A 21,484-nucleotide genomic window follows, 5' to 3' on the forward strand; every position below is an offset into this window, starting at 1 on the left:
ATCTGATTTCAAATACTTTTGGTGTTTCTAGACCAGCACTGTCCAGTAGAACCCCCTGTGATGATGGAAATGACTTGTCTTTGTTCTATACAATGTAGTAGCTGCTAGCCATATGTGGCTGTGGAATACTTAAAATGTGGCCAGTATGGCTGAAGAACTGAATTTTTAATTGTATTTAATTTTAATTATCTTACATTTAAATAGCCACGTGTAACTACTGGGTATGGCAGTGGACAGTATAGTCTGGATCATGTTAGCTTTTTTTTTTTCCTTTCGGCATGAGGGAATATTGCACACCCATCAAATATTAGCATTCATCCCACCCCCACTGTGTTTGTGTAGTATGCCATTGTTTCCCATGATTCTTCTCCTGTCCTGAAAACATGTAGAACCAGAGCTGCCCTTGGTTTCCAGAAACCATGTCTTACTTCAACACCCTGTTTTTCTTTCTGCCAATTACATAAGATACAGTAATCTACTGAGCCTAAAGCAGGGGCCCATGTAGCAGAGTAATACTAATACTAGTAATGATAATAAGAGACAACATTGATTTGTTGTTCCATATGGACGCGGTATTTTATACTTCCATGTATACTAACTTATTTCAATTTCATAGCAGCCTGTGAGACCCATGCTGTTATTATATCACCCTCATCTAATAGATCAGGAAACTGAAATAAAGACCCCAAAGCTACTGAGTGCAAGATCTGTGATTGGAGGTCTGGCTTTTAATGGTAGAGCTTATTCTCTGACAACTTCAGCGTCCACTGTTTTTACTAGGATTCTGTTATTCATGATAAATAATACATTGAGTCCATGGCCACATGACTGAACTCAACAGCCTCTCCTCCCCGCTACAGAGGTCATGATGTCATTTGGCTCAAAGCCTTAACCCACTAATCTCATGGTAGATCTTTCCAGCATGGCCAGCCTCCATCTTGAAATTATGTAGGGATTCACTATGAGTCACCTCATTAGCGTATGCTGTCCGGACCCACTATGAATAACAAAGGCACTCCTATCATTTTACTGATGTCTTTCTTCCTGTGCGAAAGCCTTTTAGTTTGATGTAGTCCTAATTGTTTATTTTGGCTTTTGTTTCCCTTGCCTTGAGGAGACAGAGCCAGAAAAAAAAAAAAATGTTTCTAGGGCTGATGTCAAAGAGATTACTGCCTAGGTTTTCTTCTGGGAGTTTTATGGTTTCAGGCATCACACTTCAGTCTTTAATCCATTTTGAGTTTATTTTTGAGTATGGAGTGAGAAGGTAGGCCAATGTCACTCTGGCACATAACTATCCTGTTTTCCCAACACTGTTTATTTACTGTATATTCTTGCTTCCTTTGCCATAGATTAATTGACCATTAAAACTATGGGTTTATTTCCTGGCTCTCTAATCTGTTCCATTTATCTGAGTCTGTTTTTGTTCTAATACCATACTGTTTTGATGACTATAGCTTTGGAATGTGTCTTGAAATCTGCTTTGTTTTCCTCATTGTACGCTGTTGTTTCCTTTGTCATAGATGAATTGACTATCCTTTTTATGGTGACGGAAGGTAATTATTTGTGTCATGGTGAGCATTTCATGAAGTATATTGTTCACCTGGATCTAATATAATATTGTATGCCAATTATATTTCACCTAAAAAATAAATGAATAAAGAAGTACACACAGGGAAAAAAAGCCAAACATCACTTTGAATATGTTAGAAACAAAAACAAAAAACAAAAAGCAAAAAGACTCCTAACAAATTGGGAAATTCCAAGGGCTTATTTCCACTCCAGGAACCTGGAACAGAAATAAATAAATAAATAAATTCTTTATTATATAATGGCTACTTCAGAAATTTTCCTTTTAAGTTATTAAGAGTTAAGGATGAGGACAAAAGAATCTCTATTTTTTTTTTAAGATTTTATTTATTTATTTGACAGAGATCACAAGTAAGCAGAGAGGCAGGCAGAGAGAGAGGAGGAAGCAGGCTCCCTGCTGAGCAGAGAGCCCGATGTGGGACTCGATCCCAGGACCCCGAGATCATGACCTGAGCTGAAGGCAGAGACCTAACCCACTGAGCCACCCAGGTGGACTGGGTTTTTTTATAGTTACTGGACAGCAAGTGATCAGTAAACTGCAATGCTTCAGACAAGGGGTACAATGTGTCTTGATTCCGAGAATGGTGAAAGGCAGCGGAAGAAAGGGGTTTGGAGAAAAAAGAGAAAATTTAAAAAAAAAAGTGGGAGATAAGATGAAACGTGGAGAGGATGGAACCAGGAAAGTGGATTTGTTCTGTGCATGGTGCTACCTCTGTGTGATGCCTTAATCTTTGAATTTCATCTAGACAAATAAAATACTTGGAAAATGTTAATTGTTAGTGGAAGTTGATGTAGTCTGAGTGACGTGGCATGGGGGTGGAGGGGAGAAGCACTCAAATGTATAGGGGGAGAAAAATGTAGAAAGACCACAAGACACTGGGAGTTAAAAGAAACAACAGGACTTTGGATCTTGCCAATCCAAGAGGACTGAAAATGGGGTGGAGTTCAGTCAGCCCCTCAAACATATGGGTAGTGCAAGATGTCTCATTTAATCCTCATGACTCTAACATGTGGAAGATACCATTGATGTCTTTGTTTTATAGACAGATAAGCTGAAACTAAATAAAGATAAAAACATGGTATAAAAATATCCAACTAATAATAATGGGTGTTGGAGTTTAAAATCAAGTTTTCTAACTTTAAATCATAAGCACTTTGAATCTATAAGAATAGTAGATAGAGATAAGAATAGAGATGCTTTGAATGTTCTTAGTTACTTTTCTTTATCTGTAAATGAAGGCCAGGAGTGGATTTGTCCAAGATATAGGACAGGGAACGAAGGAATTTGAGTATCTGGGAATTAGGCTTTTCCCCAGTGTGCCAATTGATTCCTTCTCTGGTCTCCTGTGTTTATTTGGAGAAGGCTATGCATTGATTCTGTATCAGGCCTTATTGCAGGTTGAAATACAGAAATCAAGTCCCAGGCTAATTTGTAGGGAGGACAGGCAGTCAACAGAAGATGACCATATGATGTACTTAGGGAAACAGTAGAGGAAAACACTTAGGATGGGTCCTAACAACGACTGGCTAGGGAAAAGGGCATAAGGAAAGATTTCCTGCAGGAGACAAAGTAGGAGCTGAGGCTTAGAAACAAACCAGGACTAACCAGGCCTCCAGATCTGTAAGTGAATGGAAGAGGGATACTGAACTGTCACCTAGATCTAGGAGGCTGATGGGTCCCGATGATGCCCCAAAGCCTAGTGCTTTGCAGCTCCCTTGCTCTGTTTGCATCTGCCCCAGCTGTGACTAGAACAGCATTATAGGAGGAGTGGAATCCCCCCAGTAACAGGGTCTGGGATGTGAGGATGTGGGCCTCAGAAATGCTAGGGGTATACAGGTGTGTCAGGGCTCCACTGAGTTTTTCATCTATAAAATGAGGACTTTGGTCTTTCTTATGTGATCCCTGGGGTCTTTCTGTGTCTAACATTTCATTATTTTGTGATTTTATGAAAAACGTTTTGCAAAGCAAATGAATAGTGTAAACAAGATTATAGAGAGAATATTTGCCTTCTTAAGGGAATGAATTGTTCTCAAGCACTTTAGGAGCATTCATTTGCATATAAACAATGCAAATTCTATATAAACAGAGGCGGCTTGTTTTCTTAGGTGTTTTGGTAAGTTAATTACAAATCATTCTTGTCAACTTTGCTAGTCTGTATGTATTAGGAGGTGATGGACTTGCATTCATTTTAAATATTCTATACTTTTGAATATTCACAGCTTCTTGAGTGTTCGTAATATCTTACTTTTCTCTGAATTAGCTTAAATTTCCTTAAATGATTTCTTTATTCAGTGGCCTATAAATATATAGGATTTGTTTTTCCAAGAAGGATTTGGAGACATTCATCTTGCAGTACCCATATGTTTGAGGGGCTGACTGAACTCCACCCCATTTTCAGTCCTCTTGGATTGGCAAGATCCAAAGTCCTGTTGTTTCTTTTAACTCCCAGTGTCTTGTGGTCTTTCTACATTTTTCTCCCCCTTTACATTTGAGTGCTTCTCCTCTCCACCCCCATGCCACGTCACTCAGACTACATCAACTTCCACTAACAATTAACATTTTCCAAGTATTTTATTTGTCTAGATGAAATTCAAAGATTAAGGCATCACACAGAGGTAGCACCATGCACAGAACAAATCCACTTTCCTGGTTCCATCCTCTCCATGTTTCATCTTATCTCCCACTTTTTTTTTTTTAAATTTTCTCTTTTTTCTCCAAACCCCTTTCTTCCGCTGCCTTTCACCATTCTCGGAATCAAGACACATTATACCCCTTGTCTGAAGCATTGCAGTTTACTGATCACTTGCTGTAGCTTGGGCATTCCCTTGAGGTTTTGTTCTCTAATCCCGAGTGGCTGTTCAAAACCTTCCAAATGCATTTGGTTGGGTCCAGGTAGGTTAAGGCAAGGATATTTTAAGGAAGCACGTTTCTGCTAAGAGGACTGGGAAAGGCTGGAGAAGCCTGGGGTGAAGGATGAGCTCCCAGGAAGAGAGTGTGCATACCTAGAAGCACGTGGGAGTGTGGCAGGTGCAGAAACTTCAAGTACCTCTCAGTTGTGGGAGTTTAGTGTGATTACAGGGAACAATGACAAAAAGATGGAGCTGGAAGAGAAGACAGGGGTGTCATCACAAATGACTTTTGTGTATTCCACTTCTCTCCAGGAGGTGAGGTTCGGTGGGCTGGGGTCTGGAGCCGATGACCAAGAAAGAATTCTTGAGACATCTTTGGTGAAAAATGGTGGTTTATTAAAGCACGGGGACAGGACCCATGGGCAAGAAGAGCTGCTGCCCCGGGTTGTGAGGGGTGGCTGGTTATGTACCCTGCGGTTGGGGGAAGGTGAGGGGAAGGGAGGTTTCAATGGAGTTTTCATATGCTAAAGAGGGCCTACAAGGTGCCAGGATGTCCCAGGCCTACAGGAGGCCTTGCCCTTGCTGCTGGATCAATGTTGTCATTAGACCAGCCATTAACATTAAGATAGTTGGGAGACTTTTTGGTGGCGTGTCACAATCCTGCTATCAATCGTCTTTGTTAATGAGATTTAGGACATTTGTAAGCCAAGGGAGACTCCTGTCTTGCAGGATTGTGATCCCTGCAAGTTAGCTATTTGCTTATTGCTCATGGCAGTCAGGGCTGCCTGAGGGATGCTACACATATGACTGACGGGGAGCGAATGGAGAGGGGCGTGCAAGGTGCCAGCTTTTGCTTTGTCTTCAGCCAGCCTCATGCTCCCTCATCAGTGGGAACCCAGTAAGCACTACAACACCAGTGTGATGAGGCAGCAGAGCTGGTGTCAAAGATGCCAGAGAGAAGCCAAGTGTCATGTCAAGGGCCTGGGACCAGGCATGGGCAGGGGGTGCAAAGGACTTGACATATTTCAGAATGAAATAGGAGGCCAATAAGACTTGTGGCTGACTGGTTATGGGGTGGGGGAGAAAAAGAAACAAACCTGGGAAAACAACTGAATTTCTGCCTTGAACTCCTATTTGTTGGGTTAGGGAAGGCAGGAAAAGAAAGAACAGAAATTGGGAGAAACTTGATTTGGGAATGTAGTTTTTTATTTGTTTTGTTTTGTTTTGTTTCTGGAAAATGTAGTTTAATTTGGTTTATCTGTGTCCTGTGATAATAAACCGAGCAAAGATGACTAGTTCTTAGATGTCATTCATGACACATCTCAGGCAATAGATTGAGCACATTCAAAGCCTTGACTGTTCAGCAGCATGTGTGTGGAAGGTGTCTGGAACATAGCTTCTCATCCAACACAACTAACACATTCTGGCCGCATCATTTCATAGAAGTGGTGGCCCATGATTTCATTTCTCACGTCCCTGTAAACTTGCTGTCTGGGTTTCAGACACTAGGCTTCATCATAGCTGAGGACAGTCTGCTTTGTTTTTTAGTTGGCTTATTGAACAGTTTAAATCCAGTGTGGGACAAACACATCAATTTTTCTTCAGTAGCCATCTCCAGACACACTAGTAAGGATATATTTCCCACCCACCCACCCCCCACCTTGATAACGTTGCAGAAAGACCACATACATTTCTGGGCATTTTCCATGGTGAAATCTCGGTATTGAAGACTCCATTTTAGGTAAAAAGAATGAGATCTTGCCAATCATGACAATATGGGTAGACCTAGAGGGTATTGTTAAGTGAAATAAGACTGAAATAAGAGAAAAAACAAATACCGTATGATTTCATTTATATGTGGAATCAAAAACACAAACCAACAAGTTTTTTTAACAGCAGAAATAGAGCCGTTAATACAGAGAACACAGTAAAAACCGAGTAAATTCAGAGAACACACCGGTGGTTGCCAGGAGGGAGGATGGAAGGGGGATGGGCAAAATGGGTGAAGGGAGGTGGGAGGTGCAGGCTTCCAGGTATGGAATGAGGAAGTCGAGGATGAAAGGTAGATAGTGAATATAGTCCATGGTATCGTAATAGGTTGTATGGTGACACATGGGAGCTACACTTGTGGTGAGCGCGGCATGTGTCCAGTTGTTCAGTTGTTGAATGCCTAGGCTGTACACCTGAAACTAATGTAACACTGTGTGTCAACTACACTTCAGTTACAAAAAAAAAAAAAAAAAAAAGGAAGTCCTTACCAGTGTACATAAGACTACAACCCCATGTCCAGTTTGGAGCACCAGCCTCTCTGAACCTTCCAGGTCTGAATGGACAAAGGGGCAGCTAATACAAAGAGAAGATTTTTTTTTTTATAAGATTTTATTTATTTGACAGACAGAGATCACAAGTAGGCAGAGAGGCAGGCAGAGAGAGAGAGAGAGGGGGAAGCAGGCTCCCCGCTGAGCAGAGAGCCCGATGTGGGGCTTGATCCCAGGACTCTGGGATCATGTCCAGAGCTGAAGGCAGAGGCCTAACCCACTGAGCCACCCAGGTGCCCCAAGAGAAGATTTTTAATTTAACTGGTCCTGCAGATGTGCTTCTCATTCGGCTAGGGGTTTCAGAATGCAGACCTATCTGTAAGGCCATTAAGTCACGGTGTAGGGGGAGCTCCTCCAGGGGCTGGAGCTCACAGAGTCAGATGGAGCCCCCCAGTTCATGGACGTGGGCATTTCCCTCTTCGGAAAGCAGAATGTACTCATTCCAGATTGCTGTGAGTTTTTTGAACTGCATTCCAAGACCCAAAGAAAAATACCTAGTAACCTTCAGTAACTTTTTTTTTTTTAAGTGAAGTGGCAGCTATGTTGTATCATTTTTATGATGATATATGTCCAAAATAAAGCCAGCTCTATGAGTGTATTGGTACATATACAATGCAACTGAAAGTCTCTTCAGATCAAATTAAATTGCAGACTCTGAGAACAGAGACTGTCCCTCACCACAAATGGAAACTGTATAATGAATTCTTTTTTCCCTATGCCTTTCTTCAATTTTCTATTTAAAGGAATTTCTGAAAATACATGAATTATGCAGCTTATCTCTCAGATGAAAAAGAATTTTCTTCTTGGATTGGTTGGCTGCATATTTATTAATAGCAGTAAAATTTTCCATGTTCTTTTGTATCAAATGGGATGCTGACTAAAATATGAGGGAGCCTTTTCAGCAATAATAAGAGTAACGAATGAATAATTATAAAAGCTATATGAAATTGAAAGACATTTTAATTTGTCATTACTTCTGTGTTCAGAAAGGATCTGAATAATCATTCTGACTATAAAAAGGACGAGTGTGCTATTTTTGCTCATTATGAGATTAAGTTCTTAATATACCACTTTTACTATAAGTTAAAAAAAAAAAAAAAAACCTCTTTTAGCTTCCTCTAATGATGTAATCATAACTGAAGACTGCTCAGCTGTATGTGTGTTTGGCCCTTTCCCTGTAATAAGGAGTGGGACACTTTAAACTGATTTTAATTTGAAAAGTGTTGGTCTATGCAATTTATAGAAATGAGATTATACTTGTTTGCTTAGTGAGAACTTTAAACCTTTATGTCACATTAACACACAAAAATAACAAGGACTGTAGAATTTCCTCAGGTCATGACCGGATGGAGCAGAAACTGAATATGGGATTCCAAAACAGGATTTTTCTTTTTATAACAACCATTTAAAAATGGCTGTGCTTATCAGGGTCATTCAAAGGCAAAATTCCAAAACAACTTTTTTTTTTTACCCAGAAATGCATATAGCTTACATTTTCTTTTAGTCTGCGTTATACAACAACATTCAAACTCTTATCCACATCCTAAGAATATTCTGTGACAGCACTTTTTTTGGAAAATAAAATTGCAAGATATGCTGTGTGCTTCTAGGTGAGTGATAGAATTTTCCTTTGTAGCTTGTGAATTTTCATTTGCCAGATTTTGACTACGATATAGCTCTCAGTGACGAGGGATAGGAGAATCTATGTGAGGAATCCAACCTGCTCCTGACTTTTGGCCCCCTCCCCTCTAAAAATAGAGCTTTAGGGATAACCGTCAACTACGAGCAAAGACTGTTTTGGCAACCTCACTGCAGCTAGAGGACGTGTTCTATTCTATGAGAAAAATTCCCTGCGCAGAATGCCAACAAGCCTTTAGATTCTCATCTTTCCCAGGGTTCAGCCCCACCCCCTGAAGCAGCTGTGTGAACATGTGCCATTCACTTAGCCACTTTAAGCCTCAGTGTTCTCACCATTAAAATGGGAAGAAAACGCATCCAAATTAGAGGTCGTTGTGGGGATTAAATTATAAGTAAAATTATATGAAGTTCTTGACACATAGTAGGCATGCAATAAATGGTCTTATCTTAAAGAAAAACAAAACCAAAAACCTTTAAGAAGAAGTTACCTATTTGATTTTTTTAAATTTATTTTTTATTTTCAGCATACCAGTATTCATTGTTTTTGCACCACACCCAGTGCTCCATGCAATCCGTGCCCTCTATAATACCCACCACCTGGTAGCCCGACCTCCCACCCCCCGCCCCTTCAAAACCCTCAGATTGTTTTTCAGAGTCCGTATTTGATTTTAATCAATACATTTTGAGAGTAGAGCCAGAAAACACTTTTTTTCCTATTTATCTAACAGGGAACATTCTGAATGAATTGAGAATGTGGTTTATAACAATAATCTGGAATCTAAGTGCTATAACGTTGCTCTCCCTCCCACCAAGAGGGTTCTGCCCGTCGTCATAGCTGAAACTTAAGGATGGGTAGATGCCGTCCACCATAAATATAAACCAATTTGTCATTTTCATCTCAAGAACTTTCAGAATGAATTTAGTTAGTGTCTGGATTGATAGGATCGAGACATATATTTTCTTGTACATGCATAGAGTTGACATTGGTAATTGAGTTATTATATTTATAGGTTATTTAGAATGTAAAAGATTCATCATATAAATTCAGCTTTACTTTAATTTGATGGCTAAAGTGATGTGGGGGGAGACTGAAAGCGAGAGCGAGGGGAAAGGAAGGAGAAAGGAGGGTTGGAATATGTAATTATGAAAGAAGGTAAGACTGTGTTCCCTTCTGTCTTATAGCCTGAAGAATAAGTAGTGAAAACATCAATCAAGAGATGAGAAAAAAAAAAAAAAGTCAGGATTTCTCTGCCGTGGAGAATTGCTTATCAACCACCAGAGGAAGATTCTTTCTTGAACAATGAACATTTCTTATGAGGATTCACAGATTAACATATGACTAATCTTAGTTTTGGAGAGTGAATGAGCGTTCTTGCTTTCTTTCTTTCTTTTAATTTTGTGGTAAGTTATGATATTTGGATGGATTTTTTAATTCTTCCCTGATGATCTATTTAGCACATGTTCTAAATTATAATCCTACAGCAAACAGTGGGAACATCATTCAGACTTAAAGACAGTGGGAAGATCTCAATTTCCAATTTATTCTAGATTTCTTCAACATATAATTATTCCATTAAGTCCTTGATGATTGAGATGTAAAGCACCTTTATCAAGAAATACACATTATTTTTCCATCACACTGAACATGATTGGTGGCAACACGCACGGAACCAGAACGAGTCACTACTAGTAGAAGATATATAATGGACACAATTACTACTCCTTCATTTCACCTTCAAAACTGTGAACGAGGTTTGCCATCTGAATGACAAGAATAAAGAGGGTGAATAAAGGAAGAAGCCCATCCTTTTTTTCTGATCACTCAAAGAACAGTTTCTCAAGGTTAAGCCAAGTCCTCTTTGCAAGCTGCCAAAATAATAGCTTAGGAAAAGAATTAGTTTGCCTGCATGATGATCCTCTTAGGCAAAAAATGTCTTCACAGCCGTTGACCTTGATGAAACGTTTTCCCAAAGGCATCCAAGAGAAGAATTACAAACCCCCGAATGAGAGGGAAATAAATGACTATTTCTTAAGAAGTTGGCCTGAACTGTGGGCTTGGGTGTGGGGTGCTGATGACTGGGGAAGAACTGTGTAAGTTCTGCAGAATGAACGACAGCCTTGGGTATGGTGAGTCCCCCTATTCCTCTGTTCCTCACTGAAGTCCTCTTGCTGAGCCAAGGTTCAGTCACTTTGGAAAGAATACCACTAGCCAGTATGATAGCCTGGAAAACTGTTATTTTCTGATGGGGAATGCCTCTGAGTGTAAATTCTGAAGCCTTCTCTGGTTCTAACTCTTCTCTGTCGTGACTGGATCTGGTGTCTGCAAAGCCAAACATTTAACTCTTTACAATGTTTCTCAGAGCTCTGACTGGGGTTGCCCTTTGTATATGGTGACCACAGGCCATTCATCTCCCGGTGTCAGGATTTTCTGGACATCCGTTATTTTTCTGCAGAGAGCCGAGGTGGTCACAACTCACTGAGCAATAAATGAAATGACTCAGAAATGCACCGTGTTGTTACGAAGGTGTTTGAAATTTGGCACCACTCCCTTGAGAGGGCCCACTCAGGAGGGATCAGGGTTGTTAGCCTCTGTGCCTACAGAGAGAAGCAGCTGCGCCAGCCATGTGCTGTCCGGTGGGAAGGCAGGAGGGTCTGATGGCAAGCAGTCCATCTTGCTGTTTTGGAAAGCACACAACAGAGCTACAAACCTGCAGTGATGACTTTTCTTCAGATGTGTGAAATAATGCTTTATCTGTCAAGTCTGCTGTAAAATAAGCATCATCCAAGTAAAACAAACAAACAAAAAACCCCGAAAAACAACAACAAAAAAACACACACACAAAAAAACATTGTTTCTGTTTGTGTTTAGTGAGTGAGCTCATACCCTCAAGTGTTTTGTTTGGTTTTGTTTTTAATGACCTGATCTAGTTGAGCCTGTGAACATAGATCTCTTTTGCTCTACAGAGAGGCTATGCCAAAGCCTTTACAGATAAGCTTCCGGATATAATAATCAGATCATCTCAGAATTCCTCATCTAAATACCATTGCTCCTTGGCAACCTGTCAAGTGAAAGTGAATATCCTGCCAGAAAACAAACATTTCGTTTGTTTGTTGTCAAATTTCTTTTTTTATTTCTGCATAAATAAGGGAAATGATTGTTCCAATGTACCATGAAGTTGACATATTGTCTTAAACAAGAAGAGCCAGTGAATGTTATTTATATTTTGGGAAATCTTAGATGGAGATGCCTCTACTCGGAAAACTAACTGTTTGTTGTTTCTGTTCTTATTTATTAGTAGTAGTAATAGTAATAGTAGTATGGTTGTATTTGTTTAATTAGGTCATGTCTTACGTTCCAAGTCATAATGGAACCAATGGGAGTAAGATGGAAGATAATTATTTTCAAATAGCCAAGTTAATTCTGGCAGAGAGGAACAGACCCATGAGACTTGGCCGTGGCGGAGCTTCTGGGGTCGGGCCACCTGAGGACAGCAGAGATTCTCAGAAAGATAAGAACGAGTCCTGGGATTTTCCATAAAACCTCAATTTAGGGGCCTAGGGGAAAACGCTATCAATTTAAAAGAAACTGTCCAAATGATCAATACGTATTGGAGTCATGGCAACTAAAGTAACCAACTACTGATGTTTGAAGTTTTGCTCCAGTGAGGGAACAATGATGCAAAATGAATATAATGCAGAAACCTAATGGCATCCTTCTATTAAGAGTATTTTTTTTTTCTTTCTATTTAAAAGAATACTTGCTAAGTGGTTGAAACCGTCTGTGTCTTTGTATAGAGGCAAAATACTCCCACAGACCTGGTCATGCAGTTCTCTTAACTTTTCAAAGAGTTTTTCTTCTTCAAGTACAGATGTAAGCTTCTGCCCGAGGTCACAAATGCCATGGTAGTGAAGCCCAGTGAATGAGTTTTCATTATATATAACCTCCGCAGCCCGGTGTACTAATAAATACCATCATAAAGTAGTCTGCTAAGTAGAGAGACCACTGTGATCCCTTTTGCTGATAAAAATAGTAATGAAACTCCCATCTGCAGTTGCTTGACCACAAAGACCAATATAGGATTTGTTTTTCATTTGCCTCTTAGATGATAAATAAATGTAAATTGGAACTGCAAGGGTCCTTACACATTTCTACGGAATTCAGCTCCTTAGACCATTCTGACCAAGAGAAGACGAATAGGAGGCCAATGAAAAAATGCTAATACTCCCAGAGGCATACTTAAACCCTGGATGGGGGGTTGGTGGGGGATAGTGGCCATAGCTCAAGGTGTTACCTTGTTACCGACAAGACAAGTCGCTGTGAGCACAGCATGTTCAAGCTCCAATAGCAAACGGTGTGTAACTGTCAGGTAATGAAATAACTACCCTCTCTACACTCCATCCAAGCTGAATATTCACTGTTTGTTTGACCAGCTCGAGCAAAGAATTGATTGCTGTTCTTTTTTGACCAGAATGAGGAGGGTTTGATCAACATATTACTATGGAGACAGGTTATTATTTTTCTTTTCTTTTTTTTGGCTTCTTACCTAATTTATTCATACTAAAGTCATGCTAAACTACCTCATAGGTTTGTGGTGTGGATTAGCTAATTAATAAATGTCAAGTGCTTAAAAATATAAATCTCTATATAAATGCTGCCTTAGTTGGCTTTCTAGTTTAAGATATGCATGTCAAATTAACTATCTATATATTTCATTGTAATATTCATGTTGATAAATTTGTCTTTAAATTTAATATACAAATACCTTGATGTAAAATAAGACTCTGAGAGCCCCAGCATGGACTCAAACTCAAGTCTGGCCAATGTAGCACCTAAGGAAACAAAAAGCACCTAGAAGCAAAACCAAAATGTTTTCTTAAGCAGATTTTAAAGCAGGGCTTCTCAAAGGTTGGGGGTAGGGGTGGTCAACACTGGTTTTGTATTAAGTAATTTTGTACTATAATAGTTAAAATGCCAACAATTATCAGTGACTTACATTTAAAAATTAATTAGGGTGGGTTTAAGGTTATGCTTAGGATAACTGTTGAGTAAGACACAGACGCAAGAGTCATAATTAGTCCACATGTCTCTGAATACCTACAAGAGAGGTTGTTCGGTTGGACATCTGCTTTGATTTGTATCTTCCTAGAAAAACTTTGAACATTTTCTTTTGGAAAGGATACAGCCTAAACAGAAAGGAAAGGAATTAATATCTCACTGCTTCTTAGTAACATCATCTGAGGGGACAATGGCGATTATTTAAAAACTAATTTTACTGTGGCTTTACTTTGCTGCCATTTTTTCCCCTGTATGATTAATTACTCCTTAGCCACTATTCTGAGTAGCAGTTTTACTTGCTAATTTCAGATGCCTCAACTTAATTAGCAATTCATTCTGACCTTTAGAAACCACATTCTGTAATCTTAAAATTATATGAGTGAAGGAAAAAAAAAATCCTATTTTACCTGTCCCTCCATCTCCATCTATCACTAACAGGTTACATTCACTAACAGGTTACATTGTTTCTGAAGAACAGTCTATTGTTATAGGTCAAATTTTGACATCATCTGAGGTTGTTAGAAGTCCTGGTCAAATTTCCTCATTGCACAGGTGGGCACTAGGCTCTGCAGAGGCTGTTTCAACTTCAGAATGTTTAAGCAATGTAAAAATGTAGGACATTTGGCTGCTAAATTTATTCCTTTTTTAATTAAAGAAATAAAAGTGAAATTGATACACACAATAATGAATTCCTGTTTTGCATCCTTGCTATTTTCTTAGCACACATTCTACTTGAATTATCACTTTTCAAATGATTAAATTCTGACTGTCAGACTACCAATGATGGTAAGATAAGTTTTCCTGTGGTGGTCAACTCAGTGACCACGTATTCTGCTTTGAAATCAAATGTTTTACTGTATATTCTCATATTTCTTGAAGTTGTCTTCACAGCTAAGAGTGAGGGTTAATCAGTGTGCATAGCAACATTAGTGTTAACGATTTTATTATTGAAACTCCAAAGAGTCACCATGTTGGGTCAACCCCATGTCCTCTCAGCTCACTACTTTGCTGGCAAATCGTCTCCCAGAAGTTCAGATGGGAGGACGGGATTAGCCTCCCCAATATTAGTTCCAAGGAAATTATTAATGTTGTATATATATAGGCAAAGTAGTAGGCATCTTCCTCTACTTTTCAAAAATATAATCTCCTCGGTAGAGGGGGAGAAAAATGGAATGAATGGCAGTCATCATGGAAGGAAGGTAATCTACAGAACTCTCATTCTAGACAGAACGGTCAGAACATCAGAGAGAGAGCACACCTTGCTAAGAAAAGATGATTTCTGTCCTCTACATGCCCACAGTTGGCTTCCTGAGCAAGAACAAGTGGTTCAAGTTTTCCCTCCTTTCTTCTTCCCAATTAATTCTTCTTGTCACTAGATTTACTTTGTGGTTATATTGATTGGCTATAAGAAGCACATACTCAGATCTTTAGAGTGACTTGTGCTTTTCTCCCCTACTCTTTTGCTTACCTATAACTTGCTGCTATTTTTAAAAAATGGTAAGTAACAGGAAAATACAGTCAGTACATGGAGAATGTTTGCCATTTCAGCAAGCTGCTTCTTTTGACTAGGTATCTTTTTTAAAGCCTCTGTCTTCATTATCCTCTTCTTTACCCTTGATGGAAGGCCAATTAGAAGCCCATCTCCTACTTCTTTATATAAGCTACCATTTCTCTGTGTCCTTTAGGTGTAGAGAGTTTAATTGTGATGAAGCTAATAAGGACCCTTTACGAGCCACCCGTGGGGGTGTGTAATAAGGTGAGTGTTCTGCCTAGGAAATTGCATCAGCCATTTACTCTTTGATAGTTTTTGAAGTGTGAATGAACCAAATACTTAAGTTTTTTTCCAGGTCACTCACTGGTTCAGAAACTGCCTATCTTCCCTGAAGAATGGTAAGCCTCTCTGGAAAGGACTTAAACTCAATCTTTACCCATTTTTGTGTAGTAACACGTGCCTCTGCTACTCTAACACCTTTTCTCTGTAGATGTTGAGTGCAACACAGCACAGTTCCAATTTTTTTGTAAATTTGGGGTATTCTCTGACTTATTGCTAGAATTTGAAGAAAACAAATCATTTCTCCTTTGCAATGATCTTCAGCCAAAGATTTTCTTTTTCCTGAGGAGAGATAGGCACCCCTCAAAGGGGAAAACCAAAACCAAAATCCATTTAACTTTCTTTTTTTTTTTTTTGCAAACTCTAGTAATCTAATTTATAACAAATGCTAAGTAGTTGTATGTGTTATGTTGATCATATATGCATGTATGAAATTAGTAGTTACTTAGAGTATACAAAATTTCAGACAATGAGTAGGCTATAGGGGAAGTGATATCAGAATTAAAACAAACCTGGATTTAGAATATGGTTCTTTACTCTATGATCTTGGGCGAGTTACGTAAGTTTTCTGAGCTTCAGTTTCTCAATAAGTTACTTAAGTTTTCTGAGCTTCAGTTTCTCAATGTTTAAAATGGAGCTAATGATACTTTTCTTATAGAGTTACAAAAATTAAACAATCTAACAATGTTATGTTGTCTTTTCCCCTCTTTTCCACCATCCAACAAGCTGATAATTACTAAATGTAAAATAGACCAACGCAGTGTGAGAGCTGGAGGACACCTATCAAACTATCTTGCCCATCTCTCTCATTTTGCTCATTTTTATTTAAAAAAAAAAGGGGGGGAAGGGAGGCAAACCATAAAACAGACTCTTAACTATAGAGAACAAACTGATGGATTGTGGAGGTGAGCTAGACAGGGAGATGGAATAAGTAGGTGATGGGGATTAAGCAGGGCACCTGTGATGAGCACTGGGTATTGTATGTAAGTGATGAATCACTGAATTCTACTCCTGAAACTGATATGATGCTATATGTTAACTAACTAGAATTTAAATAAAAACTTGAAATATTAAAAAAAGTACATGCTGAAGTATGTACTTATATACTTATTTTTCCTTTTTTTTTTAAATATATATATTTTATTTGGCAGAGTGAGAGAGAGAGAGAGAGAGCGCCCAAGCAGGAGGAATGAGAGGCGGAGGGAGAGGGAGAAGATTTTCTGCTGAGCCAGGAGCCCAATGCAGGGCTCAGTCCTAGTACCTTGGGATCGTGAACTGAGCCAAAGGCAGACTCTTAACCAACTGAGCCACTCAAGAGGGCCTATTTTTTTTCTTTTTTAAAAAAATATTTTATTTATTTATTTTAGAGAGACACCACATGCTTGAGTCGGGGGAGGGGCAGAAGACAGGGGAGAAGCAGATTCCACACTGAGTAGAGAGCAGGGGCCCCTGGGATCCTGACCTGAGCCAAAGGCAGATGCTTAAATGACTGAGCCACCGAGGTGCCCTTACACTTATTTATAAGTATTCTTTGTATAGCATTAAAAATTATGTTGTGTAGTCAAAAAAAAAAAAAAATTACTTGATGTGCTAGAACCTACTGTGGGAGAGGATCGCTGCTGGTATAACTCCGATAAGGAAAACTTCCTGGAAGAGAAGGGCCCAGAGTGTTCCAGAAGCTGTCAGTGTGACTACCCAGGAGGCAAGTTTCTGTGTCTCACTTCCTCTGCACGCCCCACCTCCACTCCAGGCTGGAGCTCTGTCGACCTGCTGGGCTTTGACTTAGCACAAGGACCTCACACTCGCAGCGAGCCAGGAGCACCTGAGACGGCTTTACCCTAACAGCCAAGGGTAAGACAGGCGGCTCCTCACCATGTTCCCATAGGCAGAGCATCAGCATCAGGCAGAATTCAGCACATGTGTTTCTATGGCATTTGTATATCATATGCATGCATGTATGCATATAAATATGGATCTGTTACAACGTGACCTATTCATTTTTTATGCTTTTTTCTATTTTTCGATAAGATGCAGGATGAATAGCACAGCTGTGGAATATTTCCCTTTGTTCCTTTGTCTCATGATAGGAGCTATTTAACTGTAAAAATGAAGCTGGATTTATGACTGCCAGTCTGTTGAGTGGTAATAAATGTCAGACAGACATTGCTGAGTCATAAACTTTGTGAGTGTGAGCCTAACCCACTGCATAAATCAGCTTACTAGACATGAGCCCCCTACTTCAAAAAGTTAGTGTAGTACAATGGACGTGAAGTTCAAAGATCTTCCAGTTCTCTAAACATGTCTGCCCTATGGCACCCTAAATTGTCTTCATTGGTAACTGATTAGAATTCCTCATGCATTTGTGCAGAAATCTGACCTACGATTCAAGTTCTCTGCATCACGGATGTTAGAGAAACAGGCAGGTATGGTACAGAGCTTAAGCACTCGTCACTGGGAGTGGATGAGTGAATTCCTGTGTGGCTGTACCACCTCCCCTCTGCTCAGTCCCACGGGGGCACAATGGGGTTTGGAGTCCCACCCGATCTTGTCTCTGAGCCAATGAGAACCCTGCCTGGCAGCGAGCCAGGTCTGGGAATATACTGTTGCCTTCTGCCTGGGGGCATGGAGGACCTGAGCGATTCAGACTAACATTCAAGCAGCATCAGATCGTGTCTCTCTGTGCAGCCCTCAAAGGACAGTGCAGAGCCACTCACTGCTGTGTCTAGAACCCAGCTTCTCCATTCCTCCGTTCCTCACTCCTGAAGCCCAGTCCCCACAAAGAAGTTGCATTTATGTCACCAGCCCCTTCTGTCTTGCTGACTTGGACTGCCAACTTCTCCCTTAAGGAGTTGGGTCCTGCTCTCCTGGTTAGCTCTCTGCACCAGCCATTCCTAGCTTACAACCTTCTTCCTGCTAGCCTAGTCATCGTCACTGGATGAGACCGTGATAGTCCTGACAAGTGAAGGGGAGAAAAGAGCCATGCACGTAGATGGTCTGTACACATTTAATATAGAGAGAATATATATAGTACATAATGATTCACTGGTTTGATTATCTGAAGAAGTTAAATCATTTATAGAAATGATCACAAATTTAATTTGAAACTTCATGAAGTAGGAGGCATCATCGTGCAGTTGCAAGAACGGAGCTGGACATATTCTGCCAGGAAAAAAACCTGGGCTTTCATAAAGCAAACTACTTTCCTCTCCCCAGGCCCAGCTTTTTTTGGGTGAAGCAGAGGGATGAGTATGGACTAGATGGCTCCCGTTACTGTATAACGTAGGGAAGTCAATAGAATATTAAAGAATGTGACTGTGCATTTCCCCCGTTGTACATATAATGAAGCATTGCGTCCTGCTTCAAGATTATTTCAGGCTTCGGGAGCGTGAATTAAAGTAACGCAGACAAATTCGTAAGATTGGATCACATGGGGGTAGCACTGAAGCTACTTGTATTACTGAAGGGAGTTTGCAATTCCTTTGCCCAGAATATGATACTACCATAAACTCCCAGAGACATCCAGAAATGTCTGGATACCAGACATTCTGGATACCAGAAATACCAGAGCATTTCTGGTATTTTGCTTTGTGCCCTTAGCAGTGACAGGACAGTGGCCTGGGGCCATCTCTGCCTCCTTCTCACATGATATGGTTCTGACTCATTTGTTCTTCATTTTCTTGACCATGCGATTGTCCAGGATGCCCTTGGTTTCAGTTTACCGTGAGAGAGCTACCGTAATATGTCAAAAATGTTAGCAATGAAAACAATTGAAGAAAGAGCCTTAAATCCAAGTTCAAACCCATGTGCAGCTCAAGGGCAGCAGAAGGAAACGTGTCCTCCCAGCCCCAGTGACAGTTAGACTGGTCTGCAGCCTGGGTGTCGTCAAAAGCGCAAACATGGAACTGCCATCAATCATTGCCAAGAGTCCTCTCGTTACCGCCTGCCTGTTGCAGCCCAAACAGAATATTCTGTTACTACTTCCAGGCCCCTGAGTTAGGAAGAAACAGCATACAGAAGGAGAGCCCTTTGAGAAGAAATGGGGCAACATTCTTTAGCCTGGTTTTGGGCATGCTTGCAAATGCCCGTATGAGGAAGAGAAGAGGCAAGGCGCTTGTCACATTGGAAGCCACAGTGAGAACAGGGCAGGGGAGCAGGCACCTTCCACACCCCTGGGCCCAGTGCCCCGCAGTGGTTTCCAGACTCTGCCTCCCTCCGATCGATACCTTTTGAACCAGGCTGACTATTGAGAGACGGAAAAATCGCTGTCTGCTGTCCTGGAGAACGCCCACTCGGCGCTGGAGGGACAAAGAGAACAATGGAGATAAGGCTTTGGAACACAGCATACAGGAGACAAGAATCGCTTGGGTAATAACGCCAGCACCACATTGCATGAATGCTCTCTGCAGGGGAAAAAACTCTCTTGTGTAATAATGATTGTTAGGATGAGAATGTAAATAACAGGGCAAGTTTAAATTGAATATTTGACAACACTGAAATCCTGTTGAGTGTGCATTGAATTTTTATCTTTTAAAAAAGGAATTTTATTTAAATGGGAGGCCTGCAGAAGCTTCTAACAAATCCCTTATATTACTTAGTAGGGGAAATATTTTCCCCGCGCCTCACAGTCGGAAATGACAGGTGCTGTTTGCTATGTGGGGAGGAGGGAGGAAGTCCCTTGGAAGAGGAGGTTTTAGGTGATTACTTAAGCCAATTTGCTTCTAAAATGACAAGACTGGCAAACTGCCCATTATCACAAGGGCATATCAAATGATGATAATGTTCCCCAGAAATATTAAGACACCATATTAGTTTCTACTTCCGCGGGCAGGAGGTAGGACTGGCTTCGGTGGAATCAACTGTAACCACATAAAGGTTCTAGATTGTTGGGGGGCAGGGGAGGAAAAGAAGGAGGATGGGAAAATAGAATTCGGGTGAAATCAGGGCTTCAGGAAAGGGGAAGAGTATGAGTGTTCAGAACTTTCTTTAGCTACTTGCCCTTAGTCCGAAGAGGACAAGCTGAAAACTGAACTTCCTCAGTGTCACCTAAAACGGGGACAAGCCAAGAGTTTACACAATGCCTGTGGGTCATCTTCTGAGGTACCCTGGCCCCCAAGGCCTAGAAAAGGCTCAGACACCAGAATTCTAGTTCCAATTCTGCCGCCAACTCTGAGACTCCGGGAAAGGCCTTCTCGAAGCCTTGTTGTTCTGGCCCATACAAGGTAGGCCCTGTAGGAGATGACCCACAGGCTCCTGTTCTGGTCACTTCTCACCAGCCGTGCTGCTTCCTATCCTCTGGGTGTGTCAAGAAACCCTTAAATGGAGCCCACTTTCTCTGCAAAACAGACGGAGAGCTCACTCTGCTTGTGTCTAACTTTCTGTCCCAAGTGATCATCCTTGGTCAGCTCTAGGCCCTTTGGAAAAGGAGGAGCTGAGTGAGCCTCTGGTCAACGATGGTCGCGGGTCTGCGGTGGAAACTATGGCACTGTGGCCTTGCCTGGGCATGAGGTGTCTTCACATCTCGGATGCCTTCCCAAGTGAAGGCCCAGGGATCTCAGCATCACCTCTCAGCAGGGACAAGGGAGCAGCTGAATCTGGGCAGACACTGGGGAGAATGACCAGATGGCAAGGGCTTGTCACAGGCAGATATGCTTGAAAAGCCATTATGATATTTCCAGACTACTTTGGAAAACTTCAGGTGTCATTTAGAAAAGCGTTCCTAGCCAGTGAGAGGGCACGGTCTGAACACGGGTGTGTGACAAAGACCAAGCAGTGGAGCCAAAGCTGCCAGGGAGAGACTGGAAAGAGGGGGGACTGCCATCCTGCTCTCTGAATTTAAACAAACCAACCAACCTCAAGAGCTGGGTAACAGGTGTCCTGTCTGGGGTTGGTCGTGGCTCCTCAGCTGGTGCTCCAAACAGGGGACCCAGGTTATGTGAATCCGGTGCTGGCTGCAGGGAATAGGAGGTTACAACCTGCCGGCCGAAGTCTGAGCAGGAACTGAGCAGGGGTGAGTGCTGAGAGAGCACACAGGCATGGAGGCGATGCAGAGCAGGCAGGCAGGGAACCGAAGGAAGCCCAGAATCTCATGGGGACACTGAGGAGTAGCACCACGGAGACAAAGTGAGCAGAGCCTAGAGCAGGAGCTCTGAGAGTGGAACCAGTTCCCAAAACATCCACAATATTCTACCAAATAGTTGGATGGAC

General features: G+C 41.1%; 1 protein-coding gene across 6 annotated transcripts in view; it reads left to right on the plus strand.

Annotated features, from left to right (window-relative positions):
* Positions 1–21,484, plus strand: part of ZMAT4 (zinc finger matrin-type 4) — a 388,221-nt gene that overhangs the window by 348,006 nt on the left and 18,731 nt on the right. The window contains exon 7 of one of the 6 annotated variants that reach the window (XM_032329177.1): positions 9,576–14,128. The exons of the other annotated variants lie outside the window; for them this stretch is intronic. Within the exon in view, the coding sequence (XP_032185068.1) occupies positions 9,576–9,591 (16 nt within the window). The 3' untranslated portion in view covers positions 9,592–14,128. Of the gene's footprint in view, positions 1–9,575; positions 14,129–21,484 lie in introns of those variants that run through there. 6 annotated transcript variants of the gene reach the window in all.

This window comes from Mustela erminea, chromosome 21 (assembly GCF_009829155.1).
Source record: "Mustela erminea isolate mMusErm1 chromosome 21, mMusErm1.Pri, whole genome shotgun sequence".
Lineage (NCBI taxonomy): Eukaryota > Metazoa > Chordata > Mammalia > Carnivora > Mustelidae > Mustela > Mustela erminea.